General features: G+C 42.3%; 1 protein-coding gene and 1 non-coding gene across 2 annotated transcripts in view; both read right to left on the reverse strand.

Moving 5' to 3' along the window:
- The window catches only part of ASH2L (ASH2 like, histone lysine methyltransferase complex subunit), a 130,252-nt gene that overhangs the window by 5,464 nt on the left and 97,490 nt on the right, over positions 1 to 27,298 (reverse strand). Inside the window, exons 5-14 of the mRNA XM_050801322.1 lie at positions 24,002 to 24,090; positions 23,636 to 23,730; positions 19,848 to 19,943; positions 19,129 to 19,224; positions 16,975 to 17,050; positions 16,226 to 16,243; positions 14,031 to 14,124; positions 12,268 to 12,485; positions 4,999 to 5,166; positions 4,512 to 4,705 (exon numbers count right to left, since the gene is read on the reverse strand). Coding sequence (XP_050657279.1) covers positions 4,512 to 4,705; positions 4,999 to 5,166; positions 12,268 to 12,485; positions 14,031 to 14,124; positions 16,226 to 16,243; positions 16,975 to 17,050; positions 19,129 to 19,224; positions 19,848 to 19,943; positions 23,636 to 23,730; positions 24,002 to 24,090 — 1,144 coding nt within the window. The remainder of the gene's footprint in view (positions 1 to 4,511; positions 4,706 to 4,998; positions 5,167 to 12,267; positions 12,486 to 14,030; positions 14,125 to 16,225; positions 16,244 to 16,974; positions 17,051 to 19,128; positions 19,225 to 19,847; positions 19,944 to 23,635; positions 23,731 to 24,001; positions 24,091 to 27,298) is intronic.
- LOC126961864 (U6 spliceosomal RNA) lies at positions 10,981 to 11,087 on the reverse strand. Its single transcript, XR_007728451.1, has one exon. It is a non-coding gene; the product is annotated as a U6 spliceosomal RNA (small nuclear RNA).

Consider the following 27,298-nt stretch of genomic DNA (forward strand, 5'->3'; position numbering starts at 1 on the left):
CCTCCCAGGTTCAAGCAATTCTCCTGTCTCAGCCTCCCAGGCAGCTGGGATTACAGGCATGTGCCACCACACCCGGCTACTTTTTGTATTTTTAGTAAAGACAGGGTTTCGCCATGTTGGCCAGGCTGGTCTCGAACTCCTGACCTCTGGTGATCCACCTGCCTCAGCTTCCGAAAGTGCTGGGATTACAGGCATGAGCCTCCGCACCCAGACTACAATCCCTTATTGTATGAAAATATTTTGAATGGCCGGGCGCGGTGGCTCAAGCCTGTAATCCCAGCACTTTGGGAGGCCGAGACGGGCGGATCACAAGGTCAGGAGATCGAGACCATCCTGGCTAACACGGTGAAACCCCGTCTCTACTAAAAAAAATACAAAAAACTAGCCGGGCGAGGTGGCGGACGCCTGTAGTCCCAGCTACTCGGGAGGCTGAGGCAGGAGAATGGCGTGAACCCCGGGGGGTGGAGCTTGCAGTGAGCCGAGATCGCGTCACTGCACTCCAGCCTGGGTGACAGAGCGAGACTCCATGTCAAAAAAAAAAAAAAAAAAAGAAAAAGAAAATATTTTGAAGGTCACCTTCTTCCACGTCCTAGTTTCCCATCTGTTCCCACAGGTGGTCTCTGGGTCGCCTCTTTCTTACTGGTTCTTAAGAGTCTATTTATTCACTTCCAGAGAAATATATGACATTAATTTAAAAAATTTCAATTTCTTAACGTATATATGTATTAAACATGGTTAGAAAAAAAGAATTCCCAAGATATACAAGCATATAAAATGAGAGTCTCTCTCTCTCTTACTATGTCCCTTATCCCCAGTTTCCCCTGCAAAAAGTAATCACTGTTCCAGTGTCCTTGTATCCTTCCGGAGAATCCAGGCATATATTGTCTTCAAAATTAAAAAACACACGTGGCCGAGCGCAGTGGTTCACGTTTGTAATCCCAGCATTTTGGGAGGCTGAGGCAGGCAGATCACATGAGGCCAGGAATTCGAGACCAGCCTGGCCAACATGGCGCAACCCCGTCTCTACTAAAAATATAAAAATTAGCTGGGCGTGGTGGTGCACGCCTGTAATCCTGGCTACTTAGGAGGCTGAAGCAGGAGAATTGCTTGAACCTGGGAGGCGGAGGCTGCAGTGTGCCGAGATTGTATACCACTGCATTCCAGCCTGGGTGACAGAACGAGACTCTCTCAAAATAAAACACCAGATAAACATACGAAAGAAAGAAAGAAAAAAAGGCCCAAAAAGCCATACAAATAGTAACATATTATAGGTTTTGTCTTGCATCTGAGTTTTTAACTTGGCAACTACATTAGAGACCATTTTATAATCAGTATATATGTGGATTTTGAATAGATCCATAGTAGCCTGTCATGTGGACATGTCACTAAAAATTATTTATTTATTTATTTATTTATTTATTTATTTATTTATTTTTGAGACAGTCTTGTTCTCTGTCACCCAGGCTGGAGTTCTCTGGCACGATCTTGGCTCACTGCAACCTCTGTCCTCTAGGCTCAAGTAGACTTAAGATTCTCATGCCTCAACCTCTTGAGTAGCTGAGATTACAGGTGTGTGCCATCACACCTAACTCATTTTTGCATTTTTTGTAGAGACAGGGTTTCACCATGTTGCCCAGGCTGGCCTCGAGCTCTTGCCTCAAGTGATTTGCCTGCCTTGGCCTCCCAAGCATGGAGCCACAGTGCCTGGTCAAAAAATTTGTTTTTTTCCAATTAAAAAAAAAAATTTTTTTTTGTAATGTAAATGAATCATTGAAAAAACTCCTACAGAATCCTTTAAGTGCAGACCTCTGTGTTCTGTAAAACCAGGCATTAGTGTGGTATATATTTAAAGAGTTCCAGAAGGCAGGATGGTACAATAAGAGTCAGTAGTGTGATATAATCAATAAAAATGAGACTGTAGGCTGCTTATTATTAGAATAAACTCAGAGTACTTTCACTATCAAATTTAAAGAGTTACTCTAAAGCTATGATAACCAAGACACTGTGATATGGGCATAAAAGACAAGAAATAGATCACTGAAATACAGAGCTCTAAAGTAAACCTTTCCTTAACACAAACATCTGATTTTCAATAAAGGCATCAAAGAAATCCAGTGGAGAAAGGAAAGAGTTAACATATGGTGCTGGGATAATTGTGTAATCATATGGAAAAAAAATTAATTTCCATACTATATATAAAAATTAATGTGGCCAGGCACAGTGGCTCATGCCTATAATCCCAGCACTTTGGGAGGCCGAGGCAGGTGGATTATCTGAGGTTAGGAGTTCAAGACCAGCCTGACCAACATGGTGAAACCCTGTCTCCACTAAAAATACAAAAATTAGCTGGGTGTGGTGGCGGGTGCCTGTAATCCCAGCTAATCAGGAGGCTAAGGCTGGAGAATTGCTTGAACCTGTGAGGCGGAGGTTGCAGTGAGCCAACATCGTGCCATTGTACTCTAGCCTGGGCAACAGAGCGAGACTCCGTCTACAGGAAAAAAAAAAAAAAAATTAATCCAAGGTAAATTAGAGACCTATGTGTAAAAGCTAAAACCATAATATTTTCAAAGGAAAACATGGGAGAACATCTTCATTACTGGGAGTAGCCAAAGATTTTGTTTTAATTCATGGAAAGAAATAACTATAAAAGAAAAATTTGATAAATTAGACTTCATAAAAATTAAAACTTTGGTTCCTCAGAAGACACTATTAAGTGCAGTGACTCATGCCTGTAATCCTAGCATTTTGGGAGGCTGAGGCAGGCAGATTGCTTGAGCCCAGTAGTTCAAGACCAGCCTGGGCAACATGGAAAAAAAAACCCAAAAAAACCCTGTTTCTACCAAAAAAATTTAAACTTAAAAAAAAAAAAATGAACAGACAAGTCTCAGAATAGCAATATTGACAGGCAAAATATTTGAAGAGAAACTTCACAAAAAAACAGATGAGTGGCTGAAAAGCACATGAAAAATGTCCAGTACTGGCCGGGCGCGGTGGCTCAAGCCTGTAATCCCAGCACTTTGGGAGGCCGAGGCGGGCGGATCACAAGGTCAGGAGATCGAGACCATCCTGGCTAACACCGTGAAACCCCGTCTCTACTAAAAAAAATACAAAAAACTAGCCAGGCGTGGTGGTGGGCGCCTGTAGTCCCAGCTACTTGGGAGGCTGAGGCAGGAGAATGGCGTGAACCCCGGGGGGTGGAGCTTGCAGTGAGCCAAGATCGCGCCACTGCACTCCTCCAGCCTGGGGCACAGAGCAAGACTCCGTCTCAAAAAAAAAAAAAAAAAAAAAAAAAAAAAAAAAAAAAAAAAAAAAAAAAGAAAAATGTCCAGTATGTCATCAAAGAAATGCTAATTTAACTCACAATGAGATATTACTATACACCCATCAAAATGGCTACAATTAAGTTGACAGACAATCATAATGTCAGCAACTAAAACTCTCATACATGGTGGGAAAAGAGTTTGGCAATTTCTTATAAAGCTGAATATGTAACTATCCAATGATCCAAAATGACTTGTACAAGAATATTCATAGCATCTTGTTCATAGTAGCCCCAAACCTGAGACGGCCCAAGTGTCTGTCAGTAGGAAAATGCATAAACACACTGGGGCACATTCATGCAATGCAGTACTATCCTGCACTGAAAAGGGTGTGCAGATATACGCAGCAACATGGACGACTCTCAAAAGCCAGATGTAAAAGACCACAGACTGCATGAGCCCATTTAAGTTCAAGAAGAGGTAAAAATTAAAGTATAGTGGGAAAGAAAGCTAAAACAGTGGTTGCCTCTATGTGGGGGTGGGGACTAACTGGGAAAAGGCATGAGGAAACTTCCTGAGGTGATGGTAAGTGTCTACATCTCTTTTTTGGGGGGAGTGCAGTGGTGTGATCACAGCTCACTGTAACCTTGAACTCCTGGGCTGAATTATCTTCCCATCTCAGCTTTTCAAGTAGTTGGGACTATAGGCACCCATTGCCATGCCCTACTAATTTTTTTAGTCTTTTGTAGAGATGGGATCTTGTGATGTTACCCAGGCTGGTCTTGAACTCGTGGGCTCAAGCAATCCTCCCAGCTTGGCCTCCCAAATTGTTGGGATTATAGGCATGAACCATCATGCCTGGTGGATCCTACATTTCAACAGGAGTTTAGGTCAAACTCAACGCTCAGTGAATACACACTTAAAATTTGTATACTTCATTTTACATAAATTTTGTATCAAAAGAATGAATTAAACAGGTTGAACTCTAGTTTATGTATCCTGAAGTACTGAGTGAAGTGTCCTGATGTCTATTTTCTCTGCAGTGCACTAAAAAAAGACAAATGATAGATGGGTAGAAGAATGAATGGATGACTATTTGTGTACTGATAGTTATTCTGAAAATGTCATAACAGGTTAGGAAAAAACGTGAGCCGTGGGTCAGCTCCTAAGAGATCACGCAAGCCGCAGAGATAAGCACTGGCTGCCACAGATCTTCAAAGCCAGGAATCTGCCGGGGGAGGACAAACTCACCTTATCTTTGTATGTATCTGGCAATGACTTGGCCGTCTCTGTGTCTTCAGGAAGATTAATATAAAATCCCAGGATGTCTCCCTGTCCATAGCCAGAAGAGTAGTGTTTGCCAATGGACTGGTGGAACTTGGTTCCCTTTTTGCTCCGCCAAGAATAGCTAAATTTATCATAACCTAAAGGAGCTTGAAGGTTACCTGTCCCAATAAAAAGATACACAGGAAGTCAGAAGATTGCAAGTCAAACCTGGTTTGCTGATGGAAAAAGATCCTATTCATGTTTTTTGGTTAATTTTGTAAAATTGCTTAGAAACTTTCTCACAAGCAAAGAGTTACAAAAATATCCCGGGAATTGCAAACCAGCTCAACTCTCAGGAACTGCATTCTATGCCCACAATCTGGTAAACCCAACAGCCTCGAAGCCTTAGCCCTTGGCCAGATGGTCTATCCTCTCTATCTGCTGTGATGTCCATATTAAGGCCCCAGCTTACCTAGGGGCTGGGACCAACCCAGTCTGGCAGCGGTATCTGGTGGCATCTCATCCACGGTGATTTCAAAGTACCAGGCACCTTTCCGAACTCCATGAGAGGCCCTCACCATAGAGTAACCTTTCTCTCCAACCACAGTTAGCCGGTCATCTGAGATCTTTAACTGGGGAGCTGTGGTGAGAGATTAAAACAAGGCCTGCAACTTATTTGAGGTTCTTGGGGGCAATTGCTACAAAAACATTAGTCCAATAAAACAAAATTTAAAAATCACAAATATCAGGTCAGGTGTTTGAGGAGTTTAAAAATCTCAACATAAGATACTGGCAAAGAATGAGAAAGCAACAAAAAAGAGAAAGTTGTTAGGTTACCTAGTTTTTATTCCATGTGATTATCCTTCCTTTTCGAGATAAGAGTCTCGCTCTGTCGCCCACGCTGGAGGGCAGTGGTGCGATCTTGGCTCACAAACTTCACCCCTGGGTTCAAGCAATTTTCCTGCCTCAGTCTCCTGAGTAGCTGGGATTACAGGTGCATGCCACCACGCCCGGCTCGTTTTTGTATTTTTAGTAGAGACAGGGTTTCACCATGTTGGTCAGGCTGGTCTTGAACTCCTGACCTCGTGATCTGCCCACCTTGGCCTCCCAAAGTGTTGGAATTATAGGCGTGAGCCACCGCACCGGTTTTTTTTTTTTTTTTTTTTTTTTTTTTTTTGAGACAGAGTCTCACTCTGTAGCCCAGGCTGGAGTACAGTGGCACGATCTTGGCTTACTGCAACATCCGCCTCCCAGGTTCAAGCAATCCTTCTGCCTCAGCCTCCTGAGTAGCTGGGATTACAGGCACCTGCCACCACGCCCGGCTAATGTTCACATTTTTAGTAGAGACGGGGTTTCACCATATTGGTCAGGCTGCTCTTGAATTCCTGACCTCAGGTGATCCACCCGCATTGACCTCCCAAAGTGCTGGAATAACAGGCTGAATCACTGTGCCTGGCCTACATTTGATTATCTTTAAGACATCTGATTGATATTAATTATACTGCATATTCCCTAAAATATAAAAACCAACGGTGATGAGTTTGGAACTTAATTTGAATAAATTTTTGTTTAAAAGATTTTTTTTTTTTTTTTGAGACAGAGTATCGCTCTATTACCTGGGCTGGCGAGCAGTGGTGTGATCTCGTCTCACTGCAACCTCTGCCTCCCAGGCTCAAGCAATCCTCCCACCTCAGCCTCCCAAGCAGCTGGGACTATAGGCACGTGCCACCATGCCCAGCTAATTTCTATATTTCATTTTTTTTGTAGAGATGGTGTTTTGCCATGCTGCCCAGGCTGGTCTTGAACTCCTGGGCTTGAAATCTGCCCGCCTTGGCCTTCCAAATTGTTGGAATTATAGGCGTGAGCCACCCCATCCATCTTTTTTTTTTTTTTTTTTTTTAGAGCCAGGGTCTTGCTCTCTTACTCAGTCTGGAGTGTCGTGGCACAACCACAGCTCACCACAGCCTTGAACTCGTGGCCTCAGGTGATCTTCTTGTGTTGGCCCCCCAAGTAACAGGATTACAGGTATGAGCCATTGTGCCTAGCCTCTTAACTAGTTATTTTTTTTTCCCTTGAGATAAGGTCTCATGCTGTTGCTCAGGCTGGAATGCAGTGGCGTCATCTTGACTCACTACAGCCTTGAATTCCTGGGCTCAAACAATCCTCCTGCCTCAGCCCCCAAGTAGCTGGTACTACAAGTGCTACTACACTCAGCTAATTTTTTGTAGAGACAGAGTTCAGCCACGATGCCCAGGCTGGTCTCAAACTCCTGGACTCAAGCAATCTGCTCTCCTTGGCCTCTCAAAGTTCTGGGATTATAGGCATAGGCCACTGCACCTAACCTTAACTGTTTTAAAACAATTTCAGACTTTCAAAAAATAGGAGAGTCCTAGTGTGTGCTTCACTCAGTTTTCCCAAATGTTCACATGATGTATATAACATAATCATCAAAACCAGAAAATTAACAATACTATTAAATAATCCATAGATCTTCTTAAAATTAAGCCAATTATCCAAGTAATATAACCTCTTTTCTGGCCCAGGTTCTAATCCTAGATTCTACATTTCATTTAGTTGTTATGTCTCCTTAGTCTCTTCCAATCTCAAACAGTTCCTCAACCTTTCATAAGCTTGACACTTTGAAGAATATTGGTCATTTCAGTTTGCAGAATGTCCCTCAGTTACATTTGTCTGGTGTTTTCTGTTTTCTCTCTCTCTCTCTTTTTTTTTGGAGATGGAGTCTCGCGCTCTGTCATCCAGGCTCGAGTGTGATGGCGCAATCTCAGCTCACTGCAACCTCTGGCTCCTGCGTTCAAGTGATTCTCCCGCCTCAGCCTCCCGAGTGGCTGGGATTACAGTTGCCTGCCATAATGCCTGGCTAATTTTTGTATTTTTGTAGGGATGGGGTTTCACTATGTTGACCAGGCTGGTATCAAACTCCTGAACTCAGGTTTTCCACCCACTTCAGCCTCCCAAAGTGCTGGGATTATAGGCATGAGTCACTGTGCCTGACCTGGTGTTTCCTCATTTTAAGGTCAAGGTTATTGTTACTTTTACTCAGAACTCCAATGAGGTAATGTTGTGCCCCTCAGTGTATCATATATGCTATCAAAATAGTGATGTTCACTCTGGTCACTTGATCAAGATGATGCCTGCCAGGTTTCTCCACTGCGAAATGACAATTTTCCTTTTGTAACTAATATCTCAGGAGATGAACAGGTATTTAAGACAATCAAGGAAATCTGATTATGAACTGAATTTGAATAGCAAGGAATTATTTCGGTTATAAAAGAAAATATCTGCATTTTTTTTTCTTTTTTGAGATGGAGTTTCATTCTTGTCACCCAGGTTGGAGTGCAATGGCACAATCTTGGATCACTGCAACCTCCACCGCCTCCCAGGTTCAAGAGATTTTCCTGCCTTAGCCTCCCGAGTAGCTGGGATTATAGGCATGCGCCACCACACCCGCTAATTTTGTATTTTTAGTAGAGATGGGGGTTTCTCCATGTTGGTCAGGCTGTTCTTGAACTCTCAACCTCAGGTGATCTGCCCGCGTCAGCCTCCCAAAGTGCTGGGATTACAGGCGTGAGCCACTGCGCCCGGCCCCAATAGCCGCATTTTTTTAAGAGATGCATAGTTTTTAGCATATATAGGGTGATATGTGTTTTTTTTAATTCAGAAAAAGAAGAAATAAACAGATAAAGCAAACATGGCAAAATCTAGAACTGTTAAAATCTGGGTGAAAAGTGTATAAGGTATCGCTGTAACTTGGGTATTTGACCCTCCTAAGTGCAGGTTGAAATTTGATCCCAATGTTGGAGGTGGGGTCTGAAGGGAGGTGTTTGGGTCATGAGGGCAGACCCCTCAAGAGCAGATTAATGAGGAGTGTGGGGGTGTGAGTTTTCACTCTATTAGTTTCTGATGAGCTGGTTGTTAAAAAGAGCCTGGCACCTCCCTCCCTGTCTTGCTTCCTCTGCCATCTAATGCCTGCTCCGCTTTGCCTTCTGCCATGAGTAGACATGCCTGGGATCCTCACCAGAAGCAGATGCTGGTGCCATGCTTCTTTCAGCCCAATAAACCCGTTTTCTTTACAAATTACCCAGCCTCAGGTTCTCCTTTGTAGCAACACAAAGGGACTAAGACAGGTATTCACTGTAATTCATCTCTCTACCTCTGTATATGGTTTGAATCTTACTTTATTACCAGGCCATTATGTGAGATAAGGGGGCAATATAAATAATCAGGGGAGAACCCCATGACTTCCACAGAAAGAAAAAATGGCAAAAGGTGGGAGAGAATTTCGAGGCTTTGTAGGCTGATTTTATCAGGGAAGGTTGAGGCTGCAGTGAGCCATGATTGCACCACTGCACTCCAGCCTGGGTGGCAGAGACCCCATCTCGAAAACAAGCAAACAATGAGGCCAGATGCAATGGCTCATGCCTGTAATCCCAGCACTTTGGAAGGCCAAGGAAGGAGGATCACGTGAGGTCAGGAGTTCAAGACCATCTTGCGCAACACAGTGAAGGAGACTTTGCCCCAAAAAAGTAATTAAAATTTAACTGGGTGCAGTGATGTGTGCTTGTAGTCCCAGTTACTTGGGAGGCTAAGATGGGACGACTGCTTGAGCTGGGAGGTGGAAGCTGCAGTGAGCTGAGATCGCACCACTGCACTGCAGCCTGGATGACAGAGCAAGAACCTTTCTCAAAATAAAATAAAATAAAATAAAAATAAAAATAAATAATTGCATGGAGCAAAGACTATAGCATGCTGCTATTCATGTATAAAAAAGGAGACAAGGCTGGGCGCAGTGGCTCACATGTGTTATCCCAGCACTTTGGGAAGCTGAGATGGGTGATCACCTGAGTTTGAGACCAGCCTGGCCAACATGGCGAAACCCCATCTCTACTAGAAATACAAAAATAACCGGGGGTGGTGGCACACACCTGTAGTCCCAGCTATTTGCGAGGCTTCAGCATGAGAATTGCTTGAGCCAAGGAGGTGAAGGCTGCAGTGAGCCGAGATCACGCCACTATCTTTCAGCCTCAGAAAACAAATCAAACCAAAAAAACCCAAAAACAAACCAAAAAAAAGGAGATAAAAGAATATATACATGTACTGTATCTGCTCATTTGGGAAGAAATACAGGAAGGATAAACTAGAAACTAGAGTGTGGGTGGGAAGATGGTGGAAAAAAGAGAATGAGAAGAGCATTTTAGGGGTGATGAGGGAGTGACATTTTGTAAACCATTCTGTACAACTCTGACTCCCAGAACCATAGTAATGTTTCACACATCCTCACTCCAAACATACATACACAGAAACAATCAACATGTGGGAGAATCCAAAATGGCATCAAACACTAGTAAATTAACCTAACTTAACTGGACATGACCACACTAAAGGAAGTGGGGAAGAAAAGAACTAATCTAAGTTACCAGTATCCTGGACTGAGTAATGGCAAGGCTAAAGAAAAAAAGAGCTATACATAAATGCTATAATCTACTCAGCAAATGTTTCTTCCAGGGGTCAGAAATTCTGAAACTGGCCGGGTGCGGTGGCTCACGCCTGTAATCCCAGCACTCTGGGAGGCTGAGGCGGGCAGATCACGAGGTCTGGAGTTCAAGACCAGCCTGGCTAACATGGTGAAACCCCGTCTCTACTAAAGATACAAAAAATTAGCCAGGTGTGGTGGCATGTACCTGTAATCCCAGCTACTCAGGAGGCTGAGGCAGAAGAATCACTTGAACCCGGGAGGCAGAGGTTGCAGTGAGCCGAGATTGCACCATTGCACTCAAGCCTGGGTGACAGGGTGAGATTCCATTTCAAAAAAAAATAAAAAGAAAGAAATTCTGAAACTACTTTATGTGCATATTAAATATGAACAAGGTCAAGTATGGTGGCTCACTCCCAAGACCCTGGGAGGCTGAGGCAAGATGATGGCTTGAGCCCAGGAGTTTGAGAACAGCCTAGGCAACACAGTAAGACACCACCTCTAAAAAATTAAAATAAAAAAACCCCGCTAGGTGTGGTGGTGTGTGCCTGTGATCCCAGCTACTCAGGGGGCTGAGGCAGGAGGATCGCTTGAGCCCAGGAGGTTGAGGCTGCAGTGAGCCGGGACTGCATCACTGCATACCGGCCAGAGTGAGACCCTGATCTCTATAACAAAATAAATAAAGTATATTGTGAAATAAAGTAAATATATTGTAGATAATTATCTATCTAATTATTCACATTTCCCACTGTTGGAAGAAGATGTTACAAATAAGGAAAGGAAGAAGGCTGTCATCCCAGGTATCAATATAAATTGTTATGTGTGTACATGCAGGTTTGTACATACACACGTGCATTTCCTATCTCTGACCACTGAGGGAGTCTAGAAGCAATGACACCTAGTAATAGCACACCTAACACCTAGCTATTAATTTCTATTTGTTTATTTACTTCATTACTTAAAAAAAATAAGGAACGCTTCACGAATTTGCATGTTATTCTTGCACAGGGGCCATGCATCTTCTCTGTATCATTCCAATTTTGGTATATGTGCTATACGGAAGTGAGCACCTAGATGTTAATTTCTAAACAATATGCTCCAATCAAAGGAACCAGGGCTCAGTGAAGAAGTAGGCCTGGGGCACAGAAAATATAAAATTGGCCAGGAACACCTTTTGATGCCTCAAAGTAAGAAAAAAAAATTTTTTTTAAAAGATGCGGTTTATTGAAAAAACACAAGAACCAACTTCTTGAAGAAGCTCCTACTTGCCAAAGCTGGAATAATTTAAACAACAAAATAAGGTATTGGATTACACTCCCTGGAATAAAGTAAATATATATGAGTCCATACTGATACAAATAATAAATTAAATAATGGAAAAGGGAAAGAGGAAATAGAAAATCATCAAACAACACCGTCATAATTGTTGCAGACAATATCCGCTGATGAGTGCTAAAATTAGTGGACATAAGTTTAAAAACAAACAAGATATTTGCATAGATAGACTCGATGTACTTTTGCTGAAGACATTTGTTAAGTATAAAGGGAAAGACAGTAGCTTTTTACAGTGGAGAAAGCTAGCAGAATCGCCTTAACCAAATTATCATGGTCAACGTAACCAGTAAGACCTACTGACATCACGAATCCCATGAGATGATGCTATAAGACATTGTTTCTGTGTTATTCTTCCCCAAACTGCCTAACTTCAGTCTTATCATGAGAAAACATCAGACAAATCCTCACTGAGGAATATTCAACAAAATAACTCATTAAAACACTTAAAAAATATCATGGTCATGAAAGATAAACAATGGCTTTGGAACTGCAACAGACTAAAGAGAATTAAGTGTGAATGGAAAAACTGGTAAAATCGAAAGAAGGTCTTTCTTTAGTTGTGCTGATAATATTTATCAATGTTAATTTCCCAGTTTTGATAACTGTACTACAGTTTTCTAAGATATTATCATTAGGAAAAGCTTGATTAGAAAAAAACTTATTTTTGGCAACTTTACTGCAAGTTTAAAATTAGTTCAAAATACAAAGTTTTAAAAAACTATATGTATGTATATCAAACGGCTGGAGCTCATAGGAAGGAACAGAATTTCCTGCACATTCTGGAAGAATCTAGTCTGAGATGGGGGTAAGGCAGTGGCAACAGACTGAGATGTACACCTAATTCTAGACTGACAAGGCTAATGATGGCAGTTCAAAGTAACCCTGCATCCATATGATCTCCAATACTTTACATACCTCGATCATGTAGGGCTAACAAAACCCGTTCATACAAGCAGGCTCTGTAGAGGTCTCCAGGAATAGGTTTTCCTGCCCAGCAGTCAAGTTCCAGCTTCTCGGGGTCAGGGGCGTGGGGATCAGGCTCAGCTAGAATATACCGATAGCCATCTTTGTTAAACGGGTGTTCCAAGGGGTAGCCATGAGGGGGAAGGCGCTGAGCAGAAAATAAAGGGTCACTGCAGAAAGGAAAAAATAAAATCAAGAAACTAAAACCCCCTCTAACTCAACTGCATTCAACTGTGTAAGAAAGTCCTCTGGTTTATTAGATTTCAGCTAGAATACATGCAACTTCACAGCAAATACTTCTCATTACTCAAATAGATAACTCTGCCCTCTTCAGGCAAAACAAGGAAGTGAAAAGGATTAGCTTTATTGAACAAGGTAGTTTTGGTTAAATTACTTGCAGATTGTGGGTATCTTCCCGGTGGTCTATTAAGCATGAATTGATGTCTATGAAACTGAGCTGGTACATCATGGGGTGGAAGGGAGAAGAGGAATGGGGGTGATTAGGGTGATATTCTTCAGTGTATTGATTATCATAAAGTAATGAACAGAAACTCAGAGACATAAGCACTTGCTATCTTGCTAATCTAAATAACTTGTGCAGTGAGCTGAGATTCCGTCACTGCACTCCTGCCTGGGCGACAGAGCAGAACTCTGTCTCACAAAAATATATAAATAAGTAACCTGGATTTCATTGTCTCAATATTAGACAAAGGGAAGGGAAAAGGCATGAGAAGGGAGAAGCAGAAAGTTAAGCAGCTAACATTCAACACTGGTTTCATTCCCTCCCCACCTATCCTTTCTCAAGTTGCCTTAACAGAACTTCACTCCCTAGGTTCCCCAGGCTTATCACGACAGAAGACGCTGTCCTTGTTACTACTATAAATTTTACACTAACAAATGTATAAAACATAATACTTAAACTTGGGTTTGTTTTTTTGAGACAGAGTTTCGTTCTTGTCGCCCAGGCTGGAGTGCAATAGTGCGATCTCAGCTCACTGCAACCTCTGCCTCCTGGGTTCAAGTGATTCTCCCATCTCAGCCTCCCGAGTAGCTGGGATTATAGGCACGTGCCCCCAGGCCCAGCTAATTTTTTTGTTTTTTGTTTCAGTAGAGATGAGGTTTCACCATGTTGGCCAGGCTGGTCTCGAACTCCTGACCTCAGGTGATCCACCTGTCTCAGCCTCCCAAAGTGCTGGAATTATAGGCATGAGCCACTGCACCCAACCTGGGATTACTATTTTTGTTTGTTTTCGAGATGGAGTTTCACTCTGTTGCCCAGGATGGAGTGCAGTGGCATCATCTTGGCTCACTGCCACCCGCCTCCCAGCTTCAAGCGATTCTCCTGCCTCAGCCTCCCAAGTAGGGAGGCGTAGTGGTGAGCACCTGGGATTACAGGTGCTCACCACTACGCCTGCCTAATTTTGTATTTTTAGTGGAGATGGGATTTTGCCATATTGACCAGGCTGGTCTCAAACTCCTGGTCTCAAGTGATCCACCTGCCTTGACCTCCCAAAGTGCTGGGATTACACACATGAGCCACCAACGCCCGGCCTCCAACCTGTGGTTATTTTGCCCCTCAAAGTGCTCAAGGTTTGGAAAATAAATCGACAGGCTTTTAAACCTTAAACCCTTGAGCTCTTTTCCCTTAGCTGGACTTTCCCAGCACCAAATAATACTTAAACAGTGAGGTGGGGTGGGGTGGGCACTCTCCCCACCTCCGGGCCTTCTTGGTGGTCCCTGTGGTCCCTCCATCCTGCTGTTTGCGCTTGGCTCCTCGTCCTTTTCCGCTGCTTCCTGCTGCAATTCCCCCTTTGAAGAGAAGGCAGATCACTTTCAATGAGCCATGAGGGAAGCACCATGTGGATAATGAAATTCCATGGGGACCAACACACCCAGTGTGCATTTGTGTAACACCACAGGAGGATTTCCTTCCAAAGACATATTGGATTTCACACTGGTTTTGAAAAAATCTACTAGGCATCTCACAGTCCCGGAACACTGGGTTCTGGCAATAAGCTCAAATGAATCCAGCACTAGTGATGGTCAGGTTACAGTTTCAACCTTTGTTTGTAATAAACTGCAACTATTAGTATACTTTGTGAGGGTGTGACACAAATGCATTTTCACTCATTCAGATCCCAAACACCCTCAGCTAAAAAGAATGAAAACAACTGTATGGGTACATTTTTTTTCCATCCAAATTAATACAAACACCCATAAAGAGAGACTATCCTCACTGTAAGTTGATGTTCACTTGCTTGAACTACACAATATAGTCCATAAACATCATAAAGGCACAATATCTGCTAAAGCATTGAACTTGAATATCCAACAAGACAAAATACATCCAACATGGAAAACAGAAACAGAAGTACTAAAAAGGTGTTTCTCTCCAGTACTGCTAGATCTCCATCGTGGTTGCACATGACACAAATAAGAAAGAAGGCTTTCAATTTGCTAGGCAAGTTTTAGTTCCATACCCATTCGTCAATACAACATTTATTAAGATTGTGCCAATGTACTAAAATTCAGGTTAGATTAACCTGGTTTGTGGAACTAAAAGTAATTAATATGAATAGAAAATTTACGTATTTTATACAAAAAATTTAGCTACATACTAAAGCCACAAGGAATATTACCTTGTGTATTTCTGAAATAGGTACTTTGAAAATTTTGTCCGTTTCAAATTCCTCTCAATTAGTTTTATTTTTCCTTCTTCCAGGAAATGTCCCTGAACTGCAGGAAAACACCTTTACGTAAACAACTGCAGAGTACTAAATCTTAATTTGGGGCAAGCTTGGGAATTATCAGCAGTTCTGCTGCAATAAAAAGGATCAAGACATTAAAGGTGGGTCATATTCTGCATATACAGGACCAGACTTATGCAGAATTTCCTTTGATGAACACCTCAGATGTTATTCTATTTTTCATAAAAGTTTTTATTTTTTTTTGAGACAGAGTCTTGCTCTGTCGCCCACACTGGAGTGCAGTGATACGATCTCAGCTCACTGCAAGCTCCACCTCCTGGGTTCATGCCATCCTCCTGCCTCAGCCTCCCGAGTAGCTGGGACTACAGGCGCACGCTGCCACGCCTGGCTAATTTTTTGTATTTTTAGTAGAGACGGGGTTTCACCGTGTTAGCCAGGATGGTCTCGACCTCCTGACCTTGTGGTCCGCCCACCTAGGCCTCCCAAAGTGCTGGGATTACAGGCGTGAGCCACCGCACACGGCAAAGTTTAATGTTAAACTGCTGCAATGTCATCATCTCTAGTTTAAGTCACTGTAATCAAAAAAAATTACATTTTTGTTTTTGTTTTTTTGAGACGGAGTCTTGCTCTGTTGCCCAAGCTGGAATGCAGTGGCATGATCTTGGCTCACTGCAACCTCTGCCTCCTGGGTTCAAGTGATTCTCCTGCCTCAGCCTCCCGAGTAGCTGGGATTACAGGTGCCTGCCACCATGCCCGGCTAATTTTTTTGTATTTTTAGTAGAGATGGGGTTTTGCCATGGTGGCCAGGCTGGTCTTGAACTCCTGGCCTCAGGTGATCTGTCTGTCTCGGCCTCCCAAAGTGCTGGGATACCATGCGTGAGCCACCTTGCCTGGCCAGAATTACATTTTTAACTGTCGTTTGCATTTTAATTATTTTAAGAAGTTTCAGATCCATCCAGAACAGAGCAAACAATACAAAAGAGGGGTAGCTGGCCATGTTAGGCAGAATATGACAACATACAAGCTCTTAAAGACTAACATTAAACTCAACTACTGTTTCATATTAAGTGCTATTGCCGCCATTTTCACAATGCTTCAAAATTATGTAGTTTTAGCTTCTACCACAGCTCAGCAAAAAGCATTTTCCAAACCACAAAATACTTAAGTCTGAGAGGCTGAAAGAAGACAGTGGAGGAATTCACCTCCAAAAGTGGCTCCACCTGTAAGAACAGAAGTGGCACCATGTATTTGTCAAATTTTAACAATTAAAAGGGGAAAATATGTTGTAAAAAGATAAACAACACACTTAGCTATTTCCAACCCATCTTAGAATATTAGTAACAGTAGAAACGATCAGCTATTTAAGTCCTACCACTCCAAAAGACAGGTTAATGATGCCATGTATCAGATGAACAGCTAAAATCTCTCAGCCACCCCAACTCGTATTAGATAACCATTAGTAACGAGGGCTTTTCCCATTATTAGAAGGGTTAACAGAAGAACAGGCTGTATTGGGTGGTTAATATAGAAATGCTATCACATGAATGAGCTGAAGTTTCAGGGCAAGAAAAATTAGAAGATGGGCACAGGAAATCTGTTAAAAGTAAGAACTGAATAGCAGAAAAAGAGTGGAGAGGAGCTGAATCTTTCTAAATTTAATGTTAGTTACAAGGATACAGATATAAACACAGCAAATCTGACCTTGAAATGGTTCCTTGTTTTATGCTAGGCCTGTCTCACTCAAGAGCAAACTGTGTTGTAAAGGGACAAAAAGTTCTCCTCTATTACCATCTGCCAAATCCTTGGCTAGCTCCTAAAAATTGAGCTTGAACTATAAAAGCATCTTAGTAAGTATCCAGGTTAAGAGTCAACCCAAAGAAAGGCCAATTCTAGGAACAACTGGATTCAATAGCTTCCAAATATTTCAGCAATGAGACATGTAAACACTTACCATTTAGATTCCCACTAGTAGACACAGCACTGCTCTGTTTTTGGTTGTCATAAGCAGGACCAATGTTACTAAGGTCCTGCAAAAATATATCCAATTAAAATAGGAGTCTACATAAGTCAGTCAATCTGGATGCTCATAAAACAAGAGAAATTCTAACAGAATGGGAACTAAAATTGACCTTTTTTTTTTTTTTTTAGATGGAGTCTCACTCTGTCGCCCAGTCTGTAGCGCAGTGGCACAATCTCAGCTTACTACAACTTCTGCCTCCCAGGTTCAAGCGATTCTCTTGGTTTACCCTCCCGAGTAGCTGGGACTATAGGTGCACACCACCATGCCCAGCTAATTTTTTTTTTTTTTTTGGAGACAGATTTTCACTCTTGTCGCCCAGGCTGGAGTGCAGTGGCACTGATACTGGCTTACTGAAACCTCTGCCTCCCAGGTTCAAGCGATTCTCTTGCCTCAGCCTCCCAAGTAGCTGGGATTTACAGGCGCCTGCTGTCACACCCAGATAAATTTCTGTATTTTTTAGTAGAGACGGGGTTTCACCGTGTTGGCTAGGTTGGTCTCAAAACTCCCAACCTCAGGTGATCCACTTGCCTTGGCCTCCGAAAGTGCTGGGATTACAGGCGTGAGCCACCATGCCCAGCCTAATTTTTATATTTTCAGTAGAGACAGGGTTTTACCATGTTGGCCAGGCTGGTCTTGAACTCCTGACCCCAAGTGATCTGCCCGCCTCAACCTCCCAAAGTGCTGGGATTACAGGCATGTGCCACCACGCCAGGCCTGAAATCGACAATTCTAAACAATGAAGCTTGCAGGGTCCCAAACTTGGGTGTTTTGTGGACCAGCAAGCACTCTTGCAAGTATGCATGAGGCACGCCAAGTGTAAGGACCAGAATAGTTTCAGAATGGCGATAAGTGGCAATTAATCAATCAACCTGGGTAGAGGCACGAGAGGGCACAGGGCAAACCAGAGTGCCTAAGCCCCATTCACTCAGCTCCTGTGGGAATTCAGGCCCCATGTAGTCAGATGTTTTCATTTTACAAGACAGAAATCTAAATTTCTTTCTTTTTTTTTTTTTTTTTTGAGACGGAGTCTTGCTCTGTCGCCCAGGCTGGAGTGCAGTGGCGCGATCTCAGCTCACTGCAAGCTCCGCCTCCTGGGTTTACGCCATTCTCCTGCCTCAGCCTCCTGAGTAGCTGGGACTACAGGCGCCCGCCACCGTGCCCGGCTAATTTTTTGTATTTTTAGTAGAGATGGGGTTTCACCGTGGTCTCGATCTCCTGACCTTGTGATCCGCCCGCCTCGGCCTCCCGAAGTGCTGGGATTACAGGCGTGAGCCACCGCGCCCGGCCAGAAATCTAAATTTCTATGTGAAATCTTGCATTTTTTTTTTTTGAGAGACGGGTCTTGCTATATTGTCCAGGCTGGTCTCGAACTCTTGGACTCAAGCAATCCTCCTGCCTCAGCCTCCCAAAGTGCTAGGATTACAGGCATGAGCCACTGCACCGGGCTGAATCTTGCATTTTCAAAGATGGCAAATAAAACGTGTATTGTTTTTGTTTTTTTTTTTGTTTTTTTTTTTTTTTTTTTTTTTTTTTTGTTTTTGTTTTTTTTTTTTTTTTTTTTTTTTTTTTTTTTTGTTTTTTTTTTTTTTTTTTTTTTTTTTTTAAGACACAGCTTTTAAGATTTGACATTCTGACTGGCCAAATGTGAACCCTGCTGTTGAACAAAAAAATGGCAATTTTCATTTGCCTGTTATGTTAGATATGCAACACAAATTCTTCATAACAAATTATTTTCACAACAAAGAATGTTTTTAAGAGCAAAATTTGAGATGTCAGAAAGATTAGAAGTAATTTGAAATAGCATTTTTTACATGTTACAAGTGAGGAAACTAAAGTTAAAAAAAAGTGATTTGAAGAAATTCATAACATTTTGGAGAAGACCCACAACTAAAACACTGTAAGACACTGATCTCTTGGTTGAAGGTGAGTACTCTCGTATCACTCACTATTTTTTTGGAGTCCACGATGCTATGCGCATGTAATGGCAGTGTGTTATGTGGCAAATTTACACATGTAAACAGAACCTGACTCCCTATCCCCAAGTGGCTTAAAATCGAAAAGTAAATATAAAACATATTAATGTACCTGATCCAAAAGTCCAAATTTGGGGTAATCTTCTTCTGGGTCTTTACTCCCTGGATCTGGGTGTTCCTTTACCAAGAATACATCTCGTTCTTTACTCTAAAAAGAAGCAGTGGTTTACTATTAGTGAACATTTTATACTGAAAAGTATGGATGAATAATCAACCACCAACTCCACAAGTCAGTTCCTAGGTGTAGTGTCCAAAAAAGATAGTATTGTTTTTCCTTCTAAGAAATAATCCGTTACCATCAAAAAATTCAAACAGAGAAAACACGAAGAGTGCCCAAGTTTTTCATACTCCTCACCTATCCTTCTATCTCACAAAGATAAGCACTGTTAACAGCTTGCTGTTGACTTCTCCCCAGGTGTTCTCTTTAATTTTAAGGACAATATTGCCCATAACATTTTTTTTAATAGAAGAAAAGAAATGGTCTCTAATTTCAATACAAAATTATTCTTGCAAAAGTACCGTGGACAAAAGTTTCAATACATAAAACCAGGTGTATGTGGGCAATGTTCACATAAGACACAATATGCATCTCACTGATTCTGTGTCCAAAAACTATTAAAATTCACAATTAGCTGTATCTCACACTCAAAGATATAACATTAAGTTGTTCTAATTTTATCATTTCACAGTAAGACGATAAAATATTATTTAATTCTTACGAAGAACAATGGTTTCTTAAATGTCAAGTCTAATCAATTTTAGTCTACTTACCATTGTTTTAACAATGTTATTTGGCCAAGTCATTTTCCCAGGTCTCTGTCTGGTTGTCATGCACTCCCAGTATTTATCAATAAATGGTATAATATCCTAATTTTAAAAATAAATTAAGACTATTACCACTGCAGTCAAAAATATGCTGACAAAGAAAGAAAACAGCATTTTTCAAAGACCTTGTTAGAATCAAGAGAAAAATCCATGTTAGTTTTTTCCCCCCATAATGTTATACAAGGTTTACGTGTTTGTCTTTTAATCACTGAATATTTCATTGTATACACACAATATACAGATTATGGGGATTTCCACAAGTAGAAACAAACCTTAGCCATGTGGGGCTTACACTCCAGTTGGAGGGAAAAGCTCTGTCACAGTCCCTTGGTTATCAATTAGAAGATGACTCCCAAATTATTCTCTCTTGAGCTCCTATTTCTACCAGCTGAGACATATCTATCTGGACATCCTAAAGGGACCTCAAACTTCTTGTGACTAAAATGGAACTTGGTATCTTACCTCATAAATCTGCTTTTCAGATTTCTATTCTTGCTCCCGATAACTTAGAACCAGTAATCACCCAAATAAGCTAGATACAATAAGAGCTGTCCTTGACTCTTCTCTCACAATTTTTTTTTTTTTTTTGAGACAGAGTCTCGCTCTGTCGCCCAGGCTGGAGTGCAGTGGCCGGATCTCAGCTCACTGCAAGCTCCACCTCCCGAGTTTACGCCATTCTCCTGCCTCAGCCTCCGAGTAGCTGGGATTACAGGCGCCCGCCACCTCGCCTGGCTAGTTTTTTGTATTTTTTAGTAGAAACGGGGTTTCACCGGGTTAGCCAGGATGGTCTCGATCTCCTGACCTTGTGATCCACCCGTCTCGGCCTCCCAAAGTGCTGGGATTACAGGCTTGAGCCACCGTGCCCGGCTTCTCTCACAATTTTTATACCTAAACGGTCACCAAATAAATTTTAAAATTTCAGAAATGTCATTCCAATCAGGCCTCCCTTCCATCCCCACTGCTGTGACTGTGGCTCTCACCAACTCCTGCTTACATGACTGAAACGACTTTTGACCTTCATCTTCTGGCCTCCTATGTAGATAATCTTCTAAAGTTCCACCACCAGAGTTAGTTCCATGAAAACTAAATCTTTACTAAAAGGAACCAGGGGAAGTACAAAGAAAGCCTGGAATATTTTGTTATTCCAGAAAGTAAGGAAGAGTTCAAAAATGGATGGGGGCGTATCAAAGAGTTTCAGGAGTCAGTCCAATAGGGCTACAATGGTTGAATCTAGGACAATCTGAGGGTCAGAAATAAAAAAAATGCAACAACATTTGCAAGTGTGGGCACAGTGGCACACGCTTGTAATCCCAGCACTTTGGGAGGCTGAGGTGGGTAGATCACTTGAGGTCAGAAGTTTGAGACCAGCCTGGCCAACATGGTTAAACCCTGTCTCTACCAAAAAATACAAAAATTAGCCAGGCATGGTGGCATGCGCCAGTAGTCCCAGCTACTCAGGAAGCTGAGGCAGGATAATTACTTGAACCCAGGAGGCAGAAGTTGCAGTGAGCCAAAACATCGCACCACTGCACTCTAGCCGGGGTGACAGAGCCAGACTCCATCTCAATTTAAAAAAAAAAAAATTTCCAACAATGGACACATTGATTTTTTTAAAAAATCCACAGTGATATTTTAAAGGGAAAAACAAGAATGAGGGGAAGTTATTTACAGAAGACTTGCAACTGAAGAATGTATTCTGATTTACAACCACTACTCTAACAACTGATTCAGGGTTGGATAATCAATGGTGGCTAAAATCACTAGTTGAAAGGAGTAGGAGAATAAGGTACTCACATAATCTCCATGTATGGCTTAAGGATTACTTAGCACAAAGATAAAAATGCTCCCTCCTTAACCAACTACTCAAATTTAGGATCACTAATAATAAAACAAACCAATATCTTATATACCTCCTGATGTGGCGGTCTAAAAAACACACGATACCTATATAATCTTGCCAAAAATGTTTAACACATGGCCAGGCACAGTGGCTCACAACTTTAATCTCAGCACCTTGGGAGGCCAGAGCCAGTGGATTGCTTGAGCCCAGGAGTGTAAGACCAGCCTGGGCAACATAGTGAGACCCGTCCCTATTAAAGAGGAAAAAAAAAGTTTAACCTGAACCTAATCATGAAGAAACAGTCAAATGCAAATTGAGGAATATCATGCCAAACAACTGTCTAAGCACTTTAAAATTTTTAATTCATTAAATAAATAAATGAAGGAGCTGGGTGTGTTGGTTCATGCCTGTCTTCCCAGAGCTTTGGGAGGCCAAGGCAGGAGGATCACTTGAGCCCAGGAGGTCAAAACCAGCTGGGCAACATAGTGAGACCACATCTCCAATAAAAATTTTTTTTTAATTAGCTGGATGTGGTAGCATGAGTGCAGCTGCTCGGGAGGCTGAGGTGGGAGAATAGCTTGAACCCAGGAGGTTGAGGCTGTAGTGAGCCGTGACTGTGCCACTGCACTTCGGGCTGGGTAATAGAGCAAAACCCAATTGAATAAAGGAATTGTTTTATTAGTTGATTAGGGACAAAAGAGTCATTACAACTAAATGTAACGGGTGATCCTAACCAGATCCTGGATGGAGGAAGACGCTATGGAGGAGGATATTATTAACACAAAAATAATCCTGAGAAACTACAAATATGAACTGTAAATTAGTAGTACTGCACCAATGTTAAATTTCTTTACTATGATCATTGCATTGTGGTTGTATTAACAGAATATTGGGTAAAATATACCTACAAGGTAGTCTCATACAGCTTAAAAGAAAAACAGAGATGGGGGAGATAAAACAAATGTAGCAAAATGTTAACTGGCAAATCGAAGAAGAAACGGGCCAGGTGCAGTGGCTCACACCTGGAATCCCAACAACTTGGGAGGCCGAGGCGGACGGATCACTTGAGTACAGGAGTTCGACCAGCCTGGGCAACGTGGCGAAACCCTGTCTCTTAAAAAAAAAAACACACACAAAAATGAGCTGGGTGTGGTGGCGTGCACCTGGAGTCCCAGCTACTCGATAGGCTGAGGTGGGAAGATCACCTGAACCTAGGAGGTCAAGGCTTCAGTGAGCCATGATGGTGTCACTACATTCCACCTTGAAAATTTTCAAAATAATTTTGGAAAAAATAAACTAAAAATGGGCCATGCGCAGTGGCTCACATCTGTACTCCCAGCACTTTGAGAGGCCAAGGAAGGTGAATTGCTTTAGCCCAGGAGGTCAAGGCTGCAGTGAGCCATAATCACACCACTGCACTCTAGCCTGGGTGACAGAGTGAGACTCTCTCTTAAAAAAAACAGAACAGGCCAGGTGCGGTGGCTCACACCTGTAATCCCAGCACTTTGGGAGGCCAAGGCGGGGGATCATGAGGTCAGCTGGAGACCAGCCTGGCCAACACAGTGAAATCCTGTCTCCACCAAAAATAGAAAAAATTAGCCAGGCGTGGTGGCGCAAGCCTGTAATCCCAGCTACTCGGGAAGCTGAGGCAGGAGAATCGCTGGAACCCAGGAGGCAGAGGATGCAGTGAGCTGAGACTGCATCACTGCGCTGCAGCCTGGACAATAGAGCAAGACTCCGTCTTGAAAAAAAAAGAAAAAAAGAACAAGGTAATCACTGAATCCACTGTCATATATTCATTAAAAACTGGGAAGAAAGTACTTGTTAGGGAGTATATTTAGAAGTTCCACCTAACTCTTTAGTATAATTGCAATTACACTAATTCCACCTCTACCTTATCTTTGGAGAACATTGTCTTCGGATGTTCATCCTGTGTTCGGGACTGCCATGTCAGGTTGGCCAAAGCACTAAGGCACATTTCCTTCAAGTCTATCAAAAACAAAAAGGAAGAAACAGTTATCTATAGTACTATATCTCTATTACCAAGGGAATAATTAATAAGTGGTCCAGAAAATAACAATTACAGCAGCAAAATGGAGTCATCATGTGACCTGAAATGGGCAACTGCAATTATTCAGAGCTAAACCCCAACTGAACTTATACCAGCTACTAGGCAAAGTTCTCCTGATTCTGCTAAGCCCAGATCCCTTTTCTTTTCCAGTGCATAATCATCTTCTAATACTCCAGAGTTTGTTCTTACTTGCTTGCTTCCGGAGGAAATAGGTATTCCCACTGTGATGGCAGACATTGCAGTGAAAACTGTAGTTGGTCATGAAAGGTAGACAGGATCTACAGAAGAGACAAATTATACACATTAGTGAACTTGTGAATACACACACTTCTTCTTCTTTTTTTTTTTTTTTTTAAGACAGGGTCTCACTCTGCCACCCAGGCTGGAGTGCAGTGTTACAATCATAGCTCCCTGCAGACTTGACCTTCCCTGGCTCAGGTTGATTCTCCCACTTCAGTCCCCCAAGTAGCTGGGATACAAGAATGAGCCACCATGCCCAGCTAATTTTTGTATTTTTTTTATGGAGTTAGGCTTTCACCATGTTGCCCAGGCTGTACACTTCTTTATGAGAAGTTAACATGCATCCATTCCCCTCGGTGACAGGTAAATTAAAATGTTAATATGTTAACATAGTCTTAAAATGTAAAAAGGTTGTCAAAACCAAAACCGGGCTCATATTCTTATAAATACCTGGATTTTTCTGTCACAAAAATTAATAAGACCTTATCCATTATACTGGACAATTCGGCATCTAGAAGGTTCTCACTTGTTCTTACAAGGTATCTTGTTAGTTTATTTTTTGAGCACCTAAAAAGAATATGCCAGGCCAGCTGTAGAAAAGGACAAAGTAGTCTAAGGTATATCTCTATGGTGTCAATGATGTGGTTGGAAAGGGCAGGCAGAATGTAAGAAAAAATGAATTAAAAATGTAGATAACTAGGCCAGGCGTGGTGGCTCATGCCTGTAATCCCAGAACTTTGAGAGGCCAAGACGGGTAGATCACCTGACATCAAGAGAAGACTTGCCTATTTGAAGTCAAGAGAGGAAGAGGCCAGGAGGGGAAAGACAATATGGCAGACACGGGATGCAACAGAGGAATCAACGCATTTGAGGAAACATGGTAGTGATTGCACAGGGTGACAGGAAAAGGACAGGAGTTTAGTCTTGCAAAGGGCAAAGTAACAGAAGGACAGAAGACCTTTAGTATAAATGGCTTAAGCTAGAAGAGAAGAAACCAGAACAAAGGTTTATCTTGGACTCTGAAACTAGCTTAGGGTATCCTCAGAGAAGACTACCAAGCATTTACCAACTATTGTTACCCTCATGGAATTAAGAAACATTCTTACAAATGTTAAGGCTGAGTTTCCTTACCTTCACTTCTCTGTAGAACCTCTTCTGTTAAACAGTTTATTGTGATAAACTCATTTACAGAAGGCAAAGCCTCATACTAAAGATAGGTAAGTAAATAGTTATTTTAATTCACACAAACAGGTGTAAAGAGCAGGCTTTTTCATACCCTGCTAGCTCACATTCTCTATCTCAGTTGCAAAAGATAATCCATCCCACCTAACTGGGCTTTAATTTTTTTGGAGGGGGGGGACAGGGTCTCACTCTGTTACCCAGGCAGGAGTGCAGTGGTACAATCATGGCTCATTGCAGCCTCAATCTGCGGCGCTTAAGCAATCCTCCCACCTAAAACTCCTGAGTAGCTGGTACTACAGGGGTGCATCACCATGCCTAGCTCATTTTTTCTTTTTTTTTTTTTTTTGAGACGGAGTCTTGCTCTGTCGCCCAGGCTGGAGCGCAGTGACCAGATCTCGGCTCACTGCAAGCTCCGCCTCCCGGGTTCCCGCCATTCTCCTGCCTCAGCCTCCCGAGTAGCTGGGACTACAGGCGCCCGCCACCTCGCCCGGCTAGTTTTTTGTATTTTTTAGTAGAGACGGGGTTTCACCGGGTTAGCCAGGATGGTCTCGATCTCCTGACCTCGTGATCCACCCGTCTCGGCCTCCCAAAGTGCTGGGATTACAGGCTTGAGCCACCGCGCCCGGCCCTAGCTCATTTTTTCTATTTCTCATAGAGACAGGATTGCACTATGTTGCCTAGGCTGGTCTAGAACGCCTGGGCTCAAGTCATCCTCCTGTCTCCACTTCCTAAAGTGCTGGGATTACAGGTATCAGCCACCATGCCTTGCCTTTTTTTTTTATTTTGAGACGGAGTCTCACTCTGTCACCCAGGCTGGAGTGCAACCTCCGCTTCCCGGGTTCAAGTGATTCTCCTGCCTCCCGAGTAGCCGGGACTACAGGCGTGCAACACTGCACCCAGCTAATTTTTGTATTTTTTTTGGAGACGGGGTTTCACCATATCGGTCAGGCTCGTTTCCAACTCCCGACCTCGTGATCAGCCTGCCTCGGCCTCCCAAAGTGCTGGGATTACAGGCGTGAGCCATTGTGCCTGGCCCCCGCCCCCCCCCCCCTTTTTAAACTTGATACCACGGATAGGATCTAACTGGGCTTTAGATACAACTTTTCAAGTTCAGTTACTCTTGTCTCCAAAGCTATCAAAATTTTGAACTGTGATTTGATTTTTCCTTGAATTCCTCCCAGTTATCTCACTAGTAAATTTCCTTTCCTAAACTGTCTATCCAAACAAATTCTTCCGGCAAAAGTGGCCCTATCTTAGGCCTCTCTAAGAGACCAGGCTCACTTAGCTAGTGTGTTTTCCCAACAGATGTTAATACCAAGATCAATTATTTCTTCCTGATCCTTCAGTATTTTTCTTTCTTTTTAAAAACACTCCTTCCTAAATCACAAGTCACATGTTAATTGAGACATCAGCATTTCTAAAACCCATTTTAACCTTTTAACTAGAAAGTATACAACAGATTATAAAGGAAAGCTGGGTGTGGTGGCTCATGCAGGTAATCCCAACACTTTGGAAGGGTGAGGCAGGAGGATTCCTTGAGCTCAGAAGTTCGAGGCTGCAGCAAGCTGTGATCCTGCCATTGCACTCCAGCCTGGGCGGCAGAGCGAGACCCGGTTGCAAGAAAAAAACAAGAAAACACACACATATGCAGCCTTATTTTTATATAGTCTTATATAAATGTATTAGTATAATACAGACCATAAAGAACATTACAAAGAGCGAGCAGTACAGTTATTCCAATAGACAGGAGTCGGTATAAGGAAAAAAGTCTTTCATTCTCAATCACAATATTATTTTAATTCACTAGAAGAGGCACATGATTGGAAATAGCTTTGCTGAGGAGAGCAGACAACATACCTAAAGGAGTAAGTCAGCACCAATGAGAAAGGAAAAAGAGGACGGTTCAGGCATAAAGAGCATGGGTCATCTCAAATTTGGGACAACAGGCTTTATCCACATATACACTAATTCTTTCTGAAAAATCCAAAACACCAACACAAGGTTTATATTGTCCTAAATTTGTTTATATAACAGTTTGTAATTGCATTTTTTTTTGTCTCCAAA

Source organism: Macaca thibetana, chromosome 8, assembly GCF_024542745.1.
Source record: "Macaca thibetana thibetana isolate TM-01 chromosome 8, ASM2454274v1, whole genome shotgun sequence".
Taxonomy (NCBI): domain Eukaryota; kingdom Metazoa; phylum Chordata; class Mammalia; order Primates; family Cercopithecidae; genus Macaca; species Macaca thibetana.